We start from the raw sequence: 20,389 nt of genomic DNA, 5'->3' as shown, positions 1-20,389 counted from the left end.
GATTCTCCGTTCGCTGGAGAATCGTGTCCCGGCGTCGGAGCGGCGTGGCGGAAATTTTCGGCGTCAACGGCGATTCTCTGACCTATGAGAGAGCAGACCTATGAAGATATGTAATGGGGTGTATTCTCTGCTGTCCACTGCCGGTAGTGGGTGTCCCAATCCAGCGTAGAATTGAGCATCCGCCAAAAAACGGGAATGGCGCCCGCGTTCCGATGCTCTGGTCCCCTGGCAGCGGCAGCAGCGAACTACGCACCCCAAATCGGCGGCACCATGCAAAACCGCAATTTGCATGTATTTTCATCTCATTAGCGGGCTGGAAGCACGATGCTCCATCCCTCCACGATGTCCCAACCCTCTCAACCAGGAGTCACCCGGATGTGGTTTGATGCAAGTATTAACACTGCAATAAAGTTACTGTGAAAATCACCCAGTCGTCATACTCTGGCACCTGTTCGGATACACAGCATGTCTTTCAGGACTTGTGGGAGGAAACTGGAGCACCCAGAGGGAACCCATGCAGACATGGGGAAAATGTGTGGACTCCACACAGACAGTGACCCAAGCTGCGAATTGAACCTGGGGCCCTGGTGCTGTGAAGCAACAGTGCTAACCACTGTGCTGGTCAGATGGACCCCACTCAGCCCTCGTCCCTGCTGTAAACCCTCATATCCCGGCAGTATCATCAAGGGGATGAGCGTGGCCCTCCAGGTGTTGACGCTCCTCGGTGCATTCCTTAGAAGTGCAACCCCACAGGAGAGGAAGCAGGCGATTGGCAGTGCTCACGCCAAACAAAGGACACATGTACCGGCCATTTCAACCCTCCACGGCACACCAGCCCGCTCAGAGCAAAAGCCTCACCCGTGACACTATCAGCTAGCCCATCCCTAAGGATCACACCATATCTCCAAGAGCTGCCTGTCCACTGCGCCCTTGATCTCATCCATCCAGTGTGTAAAAAGTGCATTTTGAACAATGATTAGCAGGAAGCATTATTTCTTACTCAGTGGGTGATGAACAATTGGAATTGATTGTCAGGATAAGTGATTGAGTTACAACACTGGATTCAATTAGCAAACAGCTAGGTGTTGTAATAGGAAGTTCATAAAGCTGCTTTTCTAGAAGGGTGAGATAAATGGGCCGGAACCGCTTTTTCCACCTGAAGTGAACATATGACATAATTGATAACCAGTGCCACAGCAGAAATTGGCTCAAGCTGAGTGAAATTCACATACTACACAGCAACAGGACATGTGTTATAAATAACAGTAAATACCGGGAACAGGCTTTAAGGCTTAAGGTCATATCTTGAAGGAATGGTTGAAGTCATAAACCACAAAGGGTGCAGTTAACAGTTTACTCACAAGTGATTGCTTTATCAGTACCATCAAACTCCAGAGTGCACAAATCAAGGTGACAATGAAAGTCATGGTGGGTGAATCTGCAGGGAATCTGGAGGCTGCCCGGCGAGCAGATGGCCTAGGCAGCAGGCCTGCTCCAGTACTGTGTAAACGTTTTAATAAAACAGCACCGAAACATCTTGCCCCAACCCCTCACCCCGACACAGACTCCTCATCCATGCTAACTCATGCCACCCATTCTCCATACGACTCAAGCCCTTCAAGATAACCATGCCTCTCTATCCATCTCAAAAGCACCTCATACCTTCCATACCAACCTATTCCCCTCTACCTACACCAATGGCCCTTTAGCCTCGATGCCAACTCATGCTCTTTAATCACCACCCATTGCCCTTAAAACCTACAATGTCAACCAATCCACTATCCACCATGAGAAGTCCTCAGCAACAATGCTAAGATGAAATAAAGTGAAGTCCTTATTGAAGAACTCACAATTACAAAACAAACAGTTGCCGCGATCTAATGGAAAGAAAATAGTGCTCTTTCTGCTCTTCCTCAGTACAGGAAGAGATTGGGATGCCATTTAATCTCTCAACACCCCAAAACAACTCCAAGGCAGCCCCCTCAATGGCCCAACACACCTATAAGTGGTTATCAAGCCCCCCCACACCCCACCTCACACAGGCAGGGCACCCCTATGCCCGATCCTGGCGCTGGAAAAATGCCAGCCTAGCACCTTGGAACTACCAATCTGGCACATTGGCATTGCCAACCTGGCACACTGGCAGTGCCAATGTCAGCTTGGCTGTGCCATCTGGACACCCTGGCAATGCCAGGCTGGCACCCATATGGCACTGCCAGGATGCCGTGCTGGCAGTGCCAATGTGCCCAGGTGGCATCAGCAGTGCCAGGGTGCCACCTTGCCCAAAGACTGACCACCCAAGGGCCTTCGATCGCCTGGGACACGCCCCCAGGTACCATTCCGCCTGGTCTCCATTTGTGTGGACAAGTACTGAATGGTGCATGCTGGGGTATCCTCAGCAAGGACGGTAGATGCCAGGTGGCTGTTAGATCCAACAATGGTTGCGATGTCTCACGTGATCTGGTTGGATCTCGCGTGGCGTAATAGCTGTCGGGCATTCTGGGACAGGCCTCTCCTGGGATCTACCGGCCGCGTCTCTCCCTGGTTCCGGCAGGATGCGGCCTGTGGATCGCGCCCATAAAAAATTACACACGAATAAAAACCCATTCACTGCATTTAATTTCCTTTAATCCCTTTTAAAGCAAGCATTGGAATTCATAGACCTACTTCAGGAGTCTGTAACCTCTAGGAAATGTCAAGCAAACTGCGACTGAGAGATATCCCACTCCGATAATGGAAGGTTGTGAAGTCAGCCCTGTAACATTAATTAAATACTGATAGTCCGCAGACTCAATGAGCCAAATTGCCTCCTTCTGCATTGTAGAGATTTTATGGTATTCTATGATTTTGTCGACAGTGAAATAGCTGATTCAAATAAAACTGCAGTTTTTCCCCCAGATATTTAAAATGCAGGAGTTTTAATCCTTGATAGCCTGTGAGTTCCTTATGACAGTTCCAAAAAGCTTGATAGTTCCAATGAATTTGCACACTTTTTACATACATTCACACCTACGTTTAACAATCCCAAAGCACCTTACATTTATGAAAGAACGGAGGGCAGCTTACCCTTCCCAAAGGTCACCTTACCCCTCCCACAGGTGCCCCGGAATCATATCCAGGGTACCTTAGCTCTCTAAAGCAGTACCTCAACTATCCAACAAAGCAAAGTTTAAGCCTGCTCCTACCAGGTCTAATTTACACATGTCGTGTTTCCCATTCTTAGCTGATGAAAATCCAACACGACTGAAGACAGCAGCTTTTTTATGTGGGCAGCTGTCTCCGGGAACTACAGATGTGCAAATTAGAACCCCATCCCCACCCCGCCACTGTAAGAATGCTCGGTGTTGTGTTCTGCGGCAGATCTTCAGGATCTGGGCCTTTGCAGCCATTGTTGTATCGGCAGAGAGGTTCTTTTTCTTTACGAAGATTCCGGCTACAGTCTTTCTTGTGTCTGAGGAAAGTGTGCCAGGTGCTTGGTGAGGCGCATGGATAAGTTAAACTAAATGTAAGTGGCCGATTTAATATTTTCCTAATTTTCTCTACCTTTACATGTCTTTCCCTTGCCGCTATCGGTTACCAGTGGGAAAATCACTGTTAAAGTTTGATAACTAATACAATGGTCAGGGCTTCTGATGGGTGCAATTTGTCTGCTATACTCCACGGCAAGTATAACATTATTTGTTGTGTGGCTGCTGAGAAGAACTTGTAAATATCTGGCTTTAACGGTGGCTTGAGAGAGAGTGGATTTGTTTTGTAGGTTGTTGCCATTTAAGTTTTCTGTTGTCTGGCCTTTTGAAGTATTTGCTGCAATGCAGCTTCAGTTTAAACAAAGTTTATGTGCTTTTGAGTCCCGTTAAACATCTGGAATCGCAAGGCTCTCATATTATAACCACTGCGCTCGACCTGGTGTTAATTACTTCGCTTTGCTCTTGAATTCAATGCGTCTTAATGAGGCACAAACTGGTGAATAAGCACAGCTCTTTCTCTGCAAAATGAATGGAGCCACTTCAGATCTAATATCAGCAGTTCACAAAGCTTCCTTAAAAGCTTTCATTGAATTATTCATCTCCTGAGAATGAATTGATCGCCCTACCCACTGCTCCCCACATCCCCCCCCCACCCCCGCTGACACTCATGCTCTCCCCACCACCCTCCCACCCCCCCACCTCCCCTGTCCCATTCCCATATTTGTTAAAACTGGAATTGGTGGATTTTTTGATGCGTTGGGTTTGGAGGACTAATCTTTAAATTTCCCACCCAGTTCAAAATGGCATTTTCTTTTTGCAGACGAGGCCTGAACGTTCAATGGGTGTGACTTGATGCACTTCATTTCTGTCTTCAACATCTGCTTACAGATGCACACTGTGCGCTCCAAGTTTAAGAAGAAGCCAGAGATCCCATTTGTTTGCTATCAGTATAACTTAATGAGAATGACTGAGTGGCATTGCACAGTGTGTGATCAGCAAAACAATTGCAATGGTCTCCCAGTGACCGAGTGTTCATTGCAGATGTGTATCTCTGACATCTGGTCAAGCGGAACACACACACGACAAAAGTAGCTGTCAGTGGCATGCATGACAAAGCATACTATTCGGTAGATGGATTCTTGAGTAGCCGGGTCGGGGAGCCGTGACAAGTTATCGGGAGTAGACAGTAATGAGGAGTTGAGCTTAAAATCAGATCAGCCATGATCATATTGAACAATGGAGCAGGCTCAAAGAGCCGAGAGGCCCACTTCTGCTTCTAATTCATATGAATTATTATTATTTGTAAAAACCTCAGCAGGTCTGGCAGCATCTGCGAAGAGTGAAGCAGAGTTAATGGGCAGGATTCCCCGGTCCGCCAGCCGCGTGTGCTTCTCGGTGGTGTGCCAGTCGCTGGTGGCGGGATTCCATCTTCCCGAAACTTGTCAATGGAATTTTCCATTGTAACCACCCCATGCCGCTAGGAAACCCATGGGCAACGTTGCGATGCCAGCGGGAAAAGTGAATCACAACACCTGGGGAATTCCGGCCAATATTTCAAGTCCAATATGATTCTTCTTCAGATTGAGTTCCAAAGAAGAGTCACACTGGACTCAGAATAGTAACTCTGTTTCTTTCTTCACAGACGCTGCCTGACCGGCTGAGTTTTTCCAGTATTTTCTGCTTTTTTTCTCATTTCAAGCTTGTTCTAGACTCCGTGGACCAAAGGAAACAGTCTCTACTTGTTCCATCAATTCCTTCAATCATTTCAAAGAGCTCAATTGGCCCACCCCTTAACCTTCGATACTCAAGGGAATACAAACCAATCCTCATAATTTAATTCTTCTAACCAGCTGTTATGATGATGAATCTGCGCTGCACACCCTCCAAGGCCCCTTCATGAGATACCCAAAGCCGAGTACTGTGGGCAGGTTTCTCCGCTTTTCCAGCCGAGTGTTGCTCGACAGTGCACCGATTGCTTGCGGCGGAATTCTCTACTCCCGTGACTTGTCAATAGGATTTCCCATTGAAGCCATCCCATGCCATTGGGAAACCCATGGGGGGAGGGTTGCACTACCAGCGGGAGAAGAGAATCCCAATGACTGGAGTATTCCGACCAATATTTCAGAAGCAGTTTAACCAAGGTCCTGTACAACTCAAATATAACCTCCAGCCCATATTATTCCAGGCGAGAAATTAAAGTTAGCATTCACAGATCTTTTAAATTATTTTTTGATCTGTCCACTACTTTTAATAATTTCTGTATTTGGGCTCTTAAAAATCTCTGCTCCTCCACAGTTCCTAGCCTCCCACAAGGTAGGAAAAACTGTGATCTATTTTTCTGAGATCCAAAGTGAGCGATGTCACAGTCCTTCACATTGAACTTCAACTGTTGCAGTTCATCCTACCTACTTAATCTTTGGTGTGATTTCGTAGTAGTGATTTTTGTTTTTATCCAGAGAAATGGGAGCTTCGCTATTTTCTATTTTGTTTCTTAGGAGTTCCTGTGATTTCATAATTTATCTTCTTGGTGTGATACTTGTAAAAGAATGGCAATCCACCAAAGGATGCAAAGGATGAAGTATATAACTCAAAGATCATGCAATCCTTTTTAGTACGTATACCTTTCCCTGTTTTTTTCTGCCAACCTCATGCATTCTCTTCTTGCTCACCTGCAATCCTCAAGCCCTTGATGGGCGCAGTTCCATTGGCAATGGTCAGCCACTGCTCCCTCAGCCACATGACCATTCATGCAATGAGCCTTGACAATGAGTGTGACTGGGCTGTTTGACAATGAAGGACTCTAATCTCACCAGACAGCCATATTTGCATTTTTGCCAGCTGAGGCTGCTGAATTCCAATCAAAGGAAATTTAACCTCCGTCCCAACCCAGTGATCTGCCCCAACGCAGGTACCCACCATCATTCCCTCTGCCTCCATGCCCAGCTGGGGGTATTCAGTTTTTGTGCCACTCCTGCTATTCAGATTTGCTTGCTCAAAGCAGGTTAGAAATTGAACCCTGCATTATATCCATTGAGTTCTCAGAAAAAGTCATCAATTAATAAACGCAAATATCTAATTGTTCAACTCGGGAAGCCCAAAGGTTGACTGGAGACAGCTGCAAGAAGTTTCAAAAATAAAATGGAGACGTTAGCTCCCTGGGCATGGATATGACCACTATCAACATCAGGGAATGGAAACAGGATGCTGACGCATTTAAACATACTTATATTTTCCTCAATAAAAATATACTAGATTTTTAAATCATACTGAGTGATTGTTATGTTAAATGAGTGGCATTTGGCAGGTCTGAGAAATTATTGAACCAGAAAAAAAGACTTGGTGCATGAAGATTGTTCCCATTGGCAGGCCAAGCTATAATTTGTACTATTATTTACTGTTTTCCAAGTTATTTAATCCCCTGAATGGTCTCAACCAATATTTTTTTTAAAAGATAAAAATGTGAAATTTCCCTTGACGATAATTTACAACACAAGTTCAGGATTTCAGTGTAACTTTAGAATCTACATTTTTCAATCCTGACCCGCTGCACTTCCCAGATCTCCTGACGTATGATTGGAGTCTTTCGAGTCTTTAATTGTCCATATCTACAATTAAGCACCAATTATCCTTCTCGCCAGGTGTTTTTTTGGCTTCTTATTAAAGTCATTTAATCAACATAGCACTTGCAATTTTTATTGGCATTTATTCCATGCCTCTGTGGGAATTATGAGTCTCTTATCGCATTGTGCTTTTCTGAATTGTATTTATGCCTATACTGTGATCACAGTTAACATTCAATGACCTGCTTATCTTTGCCCTCTAGCATTTATAGACATTGATTCGTACTTTTATTTACAATGAAAACAACTTCAATTCTGTCAGCTTATCCTTATAAAATGGTATTTGATTTCTGTAATTCCCTTGTTGCTTTGCTCAGCACAATCTTCATCGTACCAATGCATTTTGCAATGAAGGTATTGAAAATTTGGCAATAATATTCTGAATGTAGGTTTGGATTGGAGTGATAAAACAGAAAATAGTGAAGATATTCAGAAGGTTCTGTGTGTATCTATGACAAAAATTACTGGTGTTCTAAAGCCGGGAACCTTGGAAGAACAGCTTGTATCTGTAATTTAAAACTATTTTTCTCTTTAAACTTGCTGATGGATACATTGTGTATTTTCAGCTATTTATGTTTATTTGCTTTAATGACCTCTACTTTATCAGTCCTCTATATTTAGGCTTAAATTGGTGGAGTGCCTTCAGTGAATGGTCAGTACTAGCAATGCTGAATATTCATTCTTTTTTCACTTAGATGCTGACAATTTTTCTACATTTCATGGTGCCTTGTTTAAAGCCAATGGTGAATTAGTGTATAAAGCTAATACTCAACCAATACTGGGCAGACAATAGCTAATTGTCTTCTCAGGCGAGAATGAGTATTGATCCCAGTGATGTGATGCATGGCACTGTTCCAAGAAAATAAATTCTCCTGACAGGATAACATTTCTCCTTTAGCTGTTGCTTCATTTGCTCTTCTTTTATTCCCATTTCACAGTCATGCTGCTATGTTTCTACCCGATGTATGGGGCTTGTGTTAAAAAGCCTCTCTGCAACCTCCGCTGCCATGGCTCACTGGTAGCACCTTTACCTCTGGCCCAGGAGGTTGTGGATTCAAGCTTTTTGATAACAGTGACCATGTTGTCGGTAATGAGTAATTATGCAAATCGATTAGCTTCCTTCCCCAGCACACGTCAACACTAGCGAAAGTAATCAACTCATGGACACTGCCGACTTGAGGACTTTGTATTTGGAGGCCCCACCTGGCTCCACTGGGCTCCTGGGTGGATTGTGTTACACAGGGCAGTAACGTTAAATCAATAGAGGCTGTGTGTTGCATGTTCATTCTGCTGTCAAAAGGGGGGGAGAATCTTTCATATCTATATACAATGTCAGAGATGGAGCCTCTGTTCTGACAACTGAGTGGACCACTTTCTAATGTTTAGTTACAGTTCAAGACTTCAGGACCTTTGGTGGAACTCATCTTGAACCTGTCAAAATCCGCTAAGTGTGGATCCATGATGAGTAAAATGACCAGAAAGGTGCACTATGGAGTATGATTGCGTGATTTACTTGAAGTCTCCCACGGTTAGTGGGAGCAGCAGGATATTGAATGTTCCTATAAAACAAATTACTATATTGTCATTTAAACTTACATCTGCAAATCTTTTTATGATTTAAAAAAAATTATTAATTCATGGGATTTGGGGCATCGCTGGCTCGGCCAACATTGGTGCTGATGTCCTTCCAGTGCATGAAGATCTTATGTGAATGGATGTCCATTCACATCATCCAGAAAAGCAAGGTTCTGTCACTATTAAGTGATGGCATAAAGGTTTCCCAGTGTTTACATATGATGGCTACAAGAACTGGAGTTTGTTTTGGTCAGTGAAGGACTGTGGCTTCAGAAGGAAGTTGTTGTATTGGTGTATGCACGTGTGTGTGAAACATTTTGATGGGGACATTGGCCAATGGGAGTCAACCAGTTGTTACTTCCCAGAAAACACCATGTGAGTAAAAACTGAACTGCAGCAAAACTAATTGGAAAGTGCAAACAAAATGATGGTACTGAAACAAAAATAAGTTAAATAAACTGTCTGCGATGTTCTTAGTGTGTTTCAGAATATTTGAAAATTTTCCCATGGAAGACATCTTGGTATATTTTATTTCCATGCTGTGTTTAAGCTAAATTTTGATCTCAAAAGTGGTTAGATTTACAGGATGGGCTTCTGCTGGAGCCAATGATCAAAAAGTGAATTGGTAGATTAATGTGACTGTCCCAAAAATGAATAGGCCAAACATTGAAATTGTTATCCTTAGCAAACTGGAATATTGAGTGTTTCTTCACCACATTTCAAACACTTGTGGAAGGCATTCACACTTGAGATGTTAATAGGAACTGAATTCATGGCTGCACAGCAGGATTTCGTTGAGCGGGCCCTGCACTGAAGTGGTAGCTGTTTCGCATACAGTCCAAAGATGTACAGGTTAGGTGGATTGGCCAGGCTAAATTACCCCTTCATGCCCAAAGGTTAAATGGGATTAGAAGGTTACGGGGATAGGACGGGAATGTGGCCTAGGTGGGGTGCTCTTTTTGAGGGTCAATGGGCCGAATGGCCTCCTTCTGCACTGTAGAGATTCAATGATATACAGGTTGTGTGGCCGATTTTATCCAGAGTGGCCTATTTTATCCAGAGAGATTGTAGTTTGATTCAGGTAGTTACTTCAAGCTAGTCTCTGTACACTATGGGCTGGATTCTCCCATCTCCCAGCTGCGTGTTTCTCGGCGGCATTGATGTTCATTGGCATTGGGATTCTACCTTCCTGCCGCTCGTCAATGGGATTTCCCATTGTAACCATCCACGCCTCTGGGAAACCCATAGGCGGTAGTGCGCTGCTGGTGGGAAAAGTGAATCCCAATGACTCGAGAATTCCGGCCTATATACATATGATGAGATATTAAGTTGGCACAGCTCTCCTGAATGCTGACTAGTCAATCTGCCTTGCAAAATCTCTAGTACATGACTGCTGATGTTACTGTTACATCAGTGTTTACGTCTCTCCATAACTATTCTGTTAACCCATGGCACAACATCTACCACCAAGTATACTAATGAGCACTAAACTATGTTTTAAACTATTTACGTTGCATTTGTTCTCTCCCTGACCTCCTCCTGCCAAAGTCCATCGGTCAGAAGTTAAGTCTTCACAACTTTCTCTCACTGCATTCTTTTGACCGCTGAGAAGGGTGGGTCTTGGACAGGACCATTGGATGGGTCAGCATCTCTCAAATTGCGGTAAGTATTTTTGGGGCCTCCGTCACATATCATGTGGCAATTGATGGGCGCCAATGAAATCTAATCTATTACACTACAGTAGCTCGTTTGTACAGCAACTGTAATGATCAACCCGTTGACAGGGAGTGAGTTGGAACTGGGCATTTCCTCAAATTTCTTTGTAAACTGGGAAAAAAGAGAGGAAAGCAGATATTTTTGGTTAAGTTGTGAGGTCGTTTGTGAGAGGCAGAAAGTGGCTTAGGCCAGAAATGAAGAAGGATCTAGTCAAGACATTAGCCAGGGATGAATATATGTAAAGGAATTTTGCTCTCTAATCAGACAGCATGCTTTTCTCCTTGTAATGTATATGAAAGTAAACATTATGGGCACGATCCACTCGAATGGGAACAGAATTCCCTTGCGAACGTGTTTCCCGGCGTTCAGAGCGCCGAGAAACGCCACGCTACTGAATGCTCTTTTAGGTAAACATGGCGCCTCAGTGGACAAGGCCCCGACGGGGCTGCACTTGGTCCTGTTTTCTCCACTAAGGAGTTCCGCTTACCAGAACTCCTCAGTGTGGAAGGAAATCTATCGAACCCCCGACATGACCTCCGAACCCCCCAAAAGCCCCGACACACCAATAAGGAGTGCTCAGGCCCTCTCACCCCCCCTCCCCCACCCTCATCCCTCTGGACCTGCACAGTGCACCTCTGGCCCTGATATTCATCATGGGAAAATGCCAGCTTGGCACTGGCACCACCAGCCTGGCACCCTGGCAATATCACCTGAGCACCTTGGCAGTGCCAGGCTGGCATCCAGGTGGCACTGCCAGAACGTAGAATGGAAGTGCCAAGGTGGCAGGTGGCATCAGCAGTACCAGGATTCCATCCTGCCCAGAGGGCAAGCACCTGGGGGCCTCCAATCCCCTGGGAGACCTCCATAAGTGCCATTCCACCTGATGCCCATTATGGAGACCAGCACTGAACATTGCTCATCCGAGATCTCCAAGGCCAGTGGGTTAGATCCTATGCCTTGGGTAGATCATGGGAGAGTATATTAGAATGAGACTAGCTGTCTCATTCTAATACACAGATTGGCTAAAAGGTCATCCTGACCACAATGAGGTGGGATTCACTTCGCCACGTCTTGTGAGATTGCATTAGGTTACAGAAGCGTGGTGAGCCAGATAGATCCCAGGAGTGGGATCTCCTGGCATCTACCAGCCACGCCGCACTGCCTTGCAGGTGTGTTGCGGCTGGTAGATTGTGCCTTATACCAGACACTAAAGACCTGGAAGTATAGGAGGGCTTGTATCAAGCAGGGTTGGAAGTGACTGAGGGGTGGAGGAGCAAAATTGGAGAACGTTTTCTGATTTGCCCGTACCTCCGACCGCTGGTCTCAATGGAGGGCTGGTCTGATGTAAGTAACCCACTTGGTGTCAATGGGAAGACAGTTGAAGGTGATAATTCTGCAAATAGCTGAACTCTTCCACCGACATTGCAATTTTTTCAGCATTGCACAGGCCCCACCCACACTTAACAATGGCAACTCAAAGGACATAACTGTACAGGGAGAGGTCAGGACAACATAAGGGTTCAATACTTTCTGATCTCTAAAAGCAAAGAAAAATGTCAAGTCTGATACTTTTTGCTGGCAGAGATTGCTTGGTGGTCCTGTCCCTTCATGGCACTAGGGACCCTAACATTGGTTATGGATATGCAGCATGGGACTTTGGCAGGGATTTTTTTGCTTCCCCTGCGATGTGTTTCCCAGTGGTGAAAGCACAGTGGCACAGTGGTTAGAACTGCTGCTTCAAAGCACTAGGGACCCGGGTTCAATTCTGACCATGGATGACTGTCTGTGTGAAGTTTGCTCATTCTCCCCTTGTCTGCCTGGCTATCATCCGGGTGCTCTGGTTTACTGCCATAGTCCAAAGAGTTAGGTGTATTTGCCATGCTAAATTGCCCCTTAGTGTCCAAGGATGTTCAGTTTTGGTGGGGTTATAGGGATAGGGTGGGGAAGTGTGTCTAGATAGGGTGCTCTTTCAGAAGGTCGGTGCAGACTCAATGGGCCGAATTATCTCCTTCTGCACTGCTGGAGTTCTATGGATTCTATGAATTGTGTGAGGAGCTCCTGGAGACTGATGCTGGGGGTGATGTTGTGGAAGCTGCTCCTATCAGACGGTGCTTCCATTGCCTGCCTCCTCCTCCTGTTGCATTGCCTTCAGCAGTACTCAAGCTGCAGACATAGCGAGGGGTTGCTGGCAGCCCTTGCAACAGGATGTGCTGAATCAACCTCCTGCCTCCTCAGTTTGCCTGCTATTCCTCATTGGATGGTGATCCCAGAGGTGTACCATGCCATTGGACCACTTTCTGGAAGATGGAACAAGAGTGTGCACTCCTGCTGCGAAGGGGATTGGTATCCCAAATGGTCCCGAAAGCTGAAAAACTTTTGAGTACAGAACATTTTGCCCTAGTGTTTGACTGAAGCCCATGTGTGCTGTAAAATAAAGCAACTCTTTAATTTTTTATTGATCATGTCCACTGGAGTATTCACTAGTTCAGTGATCTGGAAGTTTGAGAGAAGAACATGTGAGGACACAATTCAGATGATAATGGAATCTGGTACATAAACAAAAGTCCTATTCTCTCTCACAGCATCCTATGCCTGATATTGGGCAGTGAAAACAAACTTGTGATTGTGAGGGAGGTGGTTTTGCACACAAGATAGACCAGCGACACTAATCAAGGGAATAATCAACAGTCCCAAAATTTGTAACGGTCCTTTTAACTTTAACCGCACATCCCACATAGACTGCACTGAATGGTTCACTAGCTAACGCTAGCTCAACAAATTCCATGAATTAAGAAATTTTCTACGCTTGACCCATTCCCCCATGCCCTCTTCCGGTCTCAAAATTAAGAACAGGTTCTTCTTTTGCAGCTTTTGTCTTCAGAAGGAGTGCAAACATTGCTTTGAAAGTTACAAATGAAAGAAGCTGTCAAATGGTAAAACGAGAGGCTTTTTCATGCAACTTGTTTATCTTGTGTCAAAGAAATAAGATTGGGCACGAGATTACAGTCACACAGTATCAAGTCAGTTTGCTATTTGTTTGGTCTGCATTATATCCTTCGAGTGCTTGAAATATGTGAGATTGCTCCACTTTCAGTTAAAGACGTTCTTGCCATTGTTCTTCCAGAATGCAAAATTGAGAACTGTGAGGCCTGTTTCAGCAGAAACTTTTGTACTAAATGTAAAGAAGGACTGTACCTGCATCGAGGGAAATGTTTTGACAGCTGTCCAGAGGGCTTTGCAGCCACAAATGGCACCATGGAGTGTAGCCATGCTGGTGAGTACGAACCAACTTGACTCTGTTTACAAAAACTTTGTTTAAGTTTCCACAAAGATATTGGGACAAGATGTCAAGAGTAGGACTAGATTTGGAATCTACCCCAGAAACCAGATTTTTTTTTTCCCAGCCAGTTTCACTCCACCATCTTGGAATGAAAATACCAAACGCAAAATTGCCCTGATTTTGATTGTTTTCGCTTTTGCTTACAGTGGCCCCAGGAGACTGTGAGGCCTGGATAGAGTGGACGTGGAGAGGATGTTTCCACTTGCTGGAAAAACTAGAAGCAGAGGACACAATCTCAGACTAAAGGGATGATTCTTTAAAACAGAGATGAGGAGGAATTTCTTCAGCCAGAGGGTGGTGAATCTGTGGTACTCTGCCGCAGAAGGCTGTGGAGGCCAAATCACTGAGTGTCTTTAAGACAGAGATAGATAGGTTCTTGATTAATAAGGGGATCAGGGGTTATGGGGGGAAGGCAGGAGAATGGGGATGAGAAAAATATCAGCCATGATTGAATGGCAGAGGAGACTCGATGAGCAGAGTGGCCTAATTCTGCTCCTATGTCTTATGGTCTAATGAGTTGTAGAAAGGGTGATCACAGGGCTCAGGGAAGCTGGAGGGAGTCGGGGTATGATGGAATTTGTAAACCTGTTTTAAGATTTTGCTCGACCTGGCACTTACAGGAAATAATTCCCCCAGGAATGTTGGTGCGGGAAATGGTAATGTCAAAAGAGGGATTGCTCCACACAAAGTGAGATGAGTCGGGGCAGACTGCTGGGAACTATACCTCGCCTTGAAATGTCTGAACAAAAGATTGGGAGTTAAAAGTGTAAAATTGTTCTCATACTCATCATTGATCTCTCTCAAGTTGATTACCCTGCATTTAAATTGGTTAAAAAAAGTTACATTGAGAAAATAGCAGAAGAAAACCTATATTTTCCCTAAATGAATCATTTTTTAAAATGTTTTATTCAAGTAAGGATTATACATAACAACATACAAACAATCAATTAATAATAAAATAAACAAAATACAATCCTCCTAATTTGAGATTTTTTAAATCTTATTTCTATTAAAACGTTCCCTTTTTTCCTCTCCTCTTATCCCATCTCCCGTATCTCCCCTCTTTTTACCTGCTGGCAACAAACAGATCTGTAAGTAGAGACAAGAATAGCCTCCATCTCATCCAGAATTCCCTACCTGAGCCATGAAGGACAAACTTAATTTTCTCAAGTTTAAGGAATTCCACAAAATCCCCCCAACCCTGTCGATATCTTTGGTGGACCTTTACATTTCCATTCTAATAAAATTCACCTTTGGGCAATCAATTTGTCAAAGGCCACCACATCAGCTCTTTTCCCTTCTATTAGTCCTGGTATTTCCTACACTCCAAAAATTAACTCGAGAGGTTGGATATGGAATTGCAATGGGGAATATGGAGTGAAATTATGCACAGAGTCAATACTTCATCTTTATGCTCTAGAATAAGCTTAATTCAATTCAAGATAGTACATAGGGCCCACATGACACAACAAAGAATGAACAGGTTCTTCACAGAAGCAGAAGATAAATGTGAGCGGTGTAAAGGAGGACAGCGAACCATGTCCACATGTTCTGCTCATGTCCACCATTAGTAACGTTTTGGTCCTCGGTGTTTAAAACATTATCAAAAACTGTGGAGGTGAAAATATTACCCCTAAATTAATCAGAAAGTCTCACATTTACTGTAAACTAATCACCTGCTTTGACACATGGCAAGTGAAAGAAATTTGTTGCCGACAATAACATTCATTTCAATCTTATTCATTTTTCTTGGGAAGAAGGTCATCTCTCCAACTTGCTCACCTCTGCCTTGGGTTCGAATTCCATGGCTAGCAAGAATTTAAAAAGTGTTAAGTTAAATTCAGTTTCCGAATGATAGTCTTGCTCTGCCAGCTGCTCCATATCATTAAAATTAATATTCACACACGCTTGTGTTAGGTACACTGGTCTAACACTGGCTGCAACTGGATGCAGTTTAGATCAAAAAGATACTCCAGACCTTGAAGTTAGTTCAGTCAGGTTTATTGAACTAATAGCACAGTTCTCTGTGAGTTCGACTCTCTGCTAACTTAAGTGTGGTTACTCTGTCTGACTGAACCAGACTAGCTCTTAGCCACGTGGTGGAGGTGTGAGATTGTAACAACACCCTTGACTGACTCTCTAGATGTTCATCAGTGGAAAAAGATGGAGTGTGAGTGCCTCGTGTCTTTTATAGTCAGATCCCACCCCTGAGTATGCTGCCTGCTTATTGGTCATGTCCTGTTCTCTGTGTCCATTAGCTGCTTTTCTGTGTATCATTATGTGTGTGTGTGTGCCTGCATATCATGACAATGCATTTCTCAGCTCTTCCTTCAACAATGTAAATGTCTTACCGTTCCCAATCCCTGTCTATTTATTCTGCTCTGGCTACCAGGAACATCCATTGATGAAGCCTGATGAACACTTCTCATTTACAACTTAGCTTTGACTCCAGCTGAGAACAGTGGGATGAAAGGTTCCTTTCTCCTTTTGAGCAGTCAACCCAGTTCCCAATAAGCATGACTCCCTATTATATAAGTGCTAATAAATTTAAGTCATTACTAAATTGCTGAATGAAACAGATTGTTTTTAATTAAAGAATCAACATTTCATAAATGTATGTGTTTTTATTATAGATTAATTAAGTATGGATAAATTTTGATTTTCTTTCAGACTTTCTCTCAGTGGAGTAGTCTGTATGGGCTGGATGTTATGCTCCCTTGCTGGCGAGTTTGATGGCGGCGGGGCTAGTAAAATCCAGTGGGCGGTCTACCTGGTACCTATTTGCCCAGCTCCGTCCTCTGAAATTTAACCTGGCGGGAGGGGGGGAGATGGCATCAAGCTTATTGAGGCCTCCAAGTTGGCAATTGAGGGATTATAACGCAGCTCCTAGTGTAAACTGCTGCAGGGTAGTCAGCAGTATGGTTGGTGGGTTTTCGACCAACCTTTTAGCTGTCGGTGGCGAACCATACCGCACTATAAAATCCAGGACCTGATGTGTCATTTTACTATTAATTTTACCCTAAAATTTGTCTTGGAATAATCTTCCAGAGATGGGCAGTAACATCCACTTTTTAATTCTTCACAGCACAATGTGAAATGGGTGACTGGAGCCTGTGGGGCCCGTGTACCAAGCGAGGGAAGACATGTGGCTTCAAAAGAGGTGCAGAAACAAGGACCAGACAGTTGATCCAAGGGCCTTCATCAGAAGATGTGAAATGTCCCCTGGTCAGTGAGAGCAGAGGTTGCACAGTGCAGAGAAAGCCTTGCTTAAATGGTAGGTGGCAAAAAGTAATCAAATGATTTCAAATAGGTTTAACAATTAGCTGAATCCCACCATTACACCACATCCATATGCATTTCAGGATTGGTTTAGGAGTAGAGATGGTCCACAGGAACCTCATGGACACCTGTGAAAAGCCCCAATATAATCATAGTCGGACAGAGCAGTACGATGGATTTTTCTGATGCTTGTGATGCACACCAGCCACGTCTGAGCTTATCGTCAGATTTCAACCATAATTTCAAAGACAAATAAGCCTCATGTCAATTGTACAATTCCATAGTGAAGAATTGTTGGAGCAATTTTAACCTTACCTGCCTGTTGGGAAGTTAAAGAGATCAGATCAAATTCTGGTTTTATACCTCACCCAATTTTAACTTTTAAATGACTGGTGTTGGCCTTTTGCTTGTTTGAATTCCAACAATGCTCAAGGATTGATGTAATCCAATATTATTCTACCATATGGTCAATTTTACCAAAAGGGAAATATGTTTTTATAATTAATGCAAACAATGCAAGTTGAATCCTTTTAGGGACAAAATTAAGCTTTATTGTTCCATCTCATGAAATAGAACACTTTACAACATGTGAAAGAATGCCAGTGGCAAGGGATGTCATATTACTGCATGACAAAAAAAGCACAAGTATTTCAGGATAAATATGTACTGCAGCATGAGGTACAACTCTCCCATTATCTAACTGAATGGTGGGACAACTCAAAGGACTGAATGTCCTTCGCCTTTTGCTGTTTCAAACTTGTGTATTTGGGAATATTCTCAAGAACTCTTGGCTGTCTTGAGATTGGAGAGTGTAGAGAGCGCTTCACCCTGTGCCTAACATATTTTGCATCTGACACAAGAACATACGGAACGGTGGAGCTGACAAGGCACTTAACCCTTGTACAGATAATATGAATCAACAGTATTGTGGACTTTAACCATCAATTCAACATACTCAGGTAAGGTTTTGCTAAACTCCTCTATCCTATTCCTCCTTTCCTCACAGCCTAAAGAACTCCCACCACAATTCACAGATAGATATTCTGGAATTCCTACCCTAAATCCCTTCACCTCCCCACTCCCCTCTCTTCCAAAAGGTCTTTGATCAAGCTTTTGATTACATCTCATAATATTTACTTATTTGCCTTGGCATCCATTTTTCACCTCCATGAATCGCTTCTGGGGGTGTTTTGCTTTGCTGATTGTGCTAGATCTGCAAGTTGTTGTAATGTTTATGATTGTGTAGCAATGTTCATTTATAATTCAAAAATTGTGCTTGGAACAAAAGTAGATCGACATTTTGCAGCAAAAAAACATCCTGCCCACGGTCTGAAATGAACTAGTTTTAAAAACTTCACAGCCCCTTCGGATGAAGCAAAGTCTTCCTTACATTGTGCAAAGAGAGCAGTGGTGGTGCGATAGACGCTTATTTCCCTGTTACTGTTCATGTCATCACTGCAGCATGTTTTACATCCACGTTAATCGCACTCCAACATTTTATAAGGATTTATGTGATTGTTTGAGAACTGGATACTTACAAGAGGAAGGGCAGTTGGTCTGTCATAGCTTTTCTATCCAAAACAAACTTACAATATCCGATCACAGCAGCCAGCTGTTTCTTCAGTGACTCCAGTTTTTTTTTTGTACTTCCACACTTTGTAGGTAAGTTCATCCCATGTGTTGATCACTGTTAATTTGATGATGATTTCCTGCTCTTGGTCATGAATTTCTCAAAAGGAAAACAAAATAGTTCAGACCAATATTCTTATTTCCCTATTTGTACTGTTTTTTTTCCTCCTTGTGGGTTGCTTTTAACTGGCGGCAGGGGAACCCTTAAAAAGGGAGCAGAACCTTAAAATTAGGGTTGGACCGTTTAGGATAATGTTGGAAGCCCTTTCTTTAAAAAGACACCAATGACATGGTTAAAAAAGAGTGATGGTAATCTGGAACTCCCTCCCCCAAATAATTGATGGGGCTGAGTTAATGGAAAACTTAAAACAAGGTTGATAGCTTTACGATTTCACAGAAGTATTAAAGGGATTTGTTATAAAAGAGAGTGGAGATACAAATGAACCATGATTGAATTAAATGGTGGCAAAGACTAGCTGCTACAATCTTCACAACTCGCGTTCATCGAGATATGATTTACTTATTTCATTGAAACCAGTTTGCAGCACCTCAGCTGCCTTCTCAGATTTTATGTCCCCAGTAACGTAATGGTTATTGTGCCCGGCCAGCATTCCCAAGGTTGTGAGCAGAAGTTTGGCACGAACAAACATCGGGACTGTTTCTACCGCTGGGATGCCCTCTTAATTCCCGTAGCAGCCTCCCCGAACAGGCACCGGAATGTGGCGACTAGGGGCTTTTCATAGTAACTTCATTTGAAGCCTACTTGTGACAATAAGCGATTTTCATTTTCATTCATTTTCATAATTGGCCTGGAAATGGGCTCGCCATCCAATTAAGGATGGCCATTGGCCGATCGAAGCTGTAGGGCCAATCAGATGCCTTCCAGCTTGAAAGCAGCAGCAGGCAACAATGCAATGTAAGTAAGAGACAGGACGCTTCTGTCCAACTATAAGGGGCGGGATTCTCCACTCCCACGCCGAAGTGGCCGCGCCGTCGTGAACACCGTCGAGGTTCACAATGGCGCGGAACGGCCGTGGTCCCGACCGATTCAGGCCCTGACAGTGGGCCAGGATCGGGGCCGCGTCATCTACACGCACCAGGCCTTGTCGCCCATGTAAAAGCGGCGCCGCATAGATGACGCGGCCGGCGCCGCATAACGGGCGTCATCCACACATGCGCGGGTTGGTCGGCGCCAACCCGCACATGCGTGGTTGCCGTCCTCTCTAAGTCTGCCCCGCAAGAAGATGGGGGACGGATCTTGCGGGGCCGCGGAAGGAAAGAGGTCCTCCTTCAGAGAGGACGGCCCGACGATCGGTGGGCACCGATCGCGGGCCACCCCACATTCCAGGTGAAGCCCGGTGCAGGATCCCCCCCTCGCCCCCCCACAGGCCGCCTCCCCCAGCGTTCACGCACCGCCCACGACTGTAGCGACCAGGTGTGGACGGCGCCGGGGGGGGAACCCGCCGTTTTGGCCTGGCCGCTCGGCCCATCCGGGCCTCAGAATAGCGGGGGTGCCGGAGAATCGCCATTTTAGGTGTCTCCGGCGATTCTCCGGTCTGCGGCCCGCGAAACTCGACTGGGCCGTTCCCGCCGCTTGGGAGAATCGCGGGAGGGCGTCGGACCGGCGTCCCCGGAAATTTTGGCGGCCCAGGCGATTCTCCCAACCGGCGTGGGAGTGGAGAATCACACCCAATGCTTTGACTATATGAGCTCAGGGGTGGATTAAATATATCGACAGGACAGCCAGTGGTATTTTTAGCTCC

General features: G+C 44.5%; 1 protein-coding gene across 6 annotated transcripts in view; it reads left to right on the top strand.

Annotated features, from left to right (window-relative positions):
* rspo1 (R-spondin 1) overlaps positions 1-20,389 on the top strand; it is a 295,449-nt gene that overhangs the window by 154,209 nt on the left and 120,851 nt on the right. For all 6 annotated transcript variants that reach the window (XM_072501646.1, XM_072501661.1, XM_072501670.1 and 3 more), the window contains exons 4-5: positions 13,503-13,652; positions 16,804-16,992. In XM_072501646.1, the coding sequence (XP_072357747.1) occupies positions 13,503-13,652; positions 16,804-16,992 (339 nt within the window). The remainder of the gene's footprint in view (positions 1-13,502; positions 13,653-16,803; positions 16,993-20,389) is intronic.

The sequence above is a fragment of the Scyliorhinus torazame genome, chromosome 1 (genome assembly GCF_047496885.1).
Source record: "Scyliorhinus torazame isolate Kashiwa2021f chromosome 1, sScyTor2.1, whole genome shotgun sequence".
NCBI classification, from domain to species: domain Eukaryota; kingdom Metazoa; phylum Chordata; class Chondrichthyes; order Carcharhiniformes; family Scyliorhinidae; genus Scyliorhinus; species Scyliorhinus torazame.
Note: the sequence above shows the minus strand (reverse complement) of the source record. Positions and strands in the feature narration are given on the sequence as shown.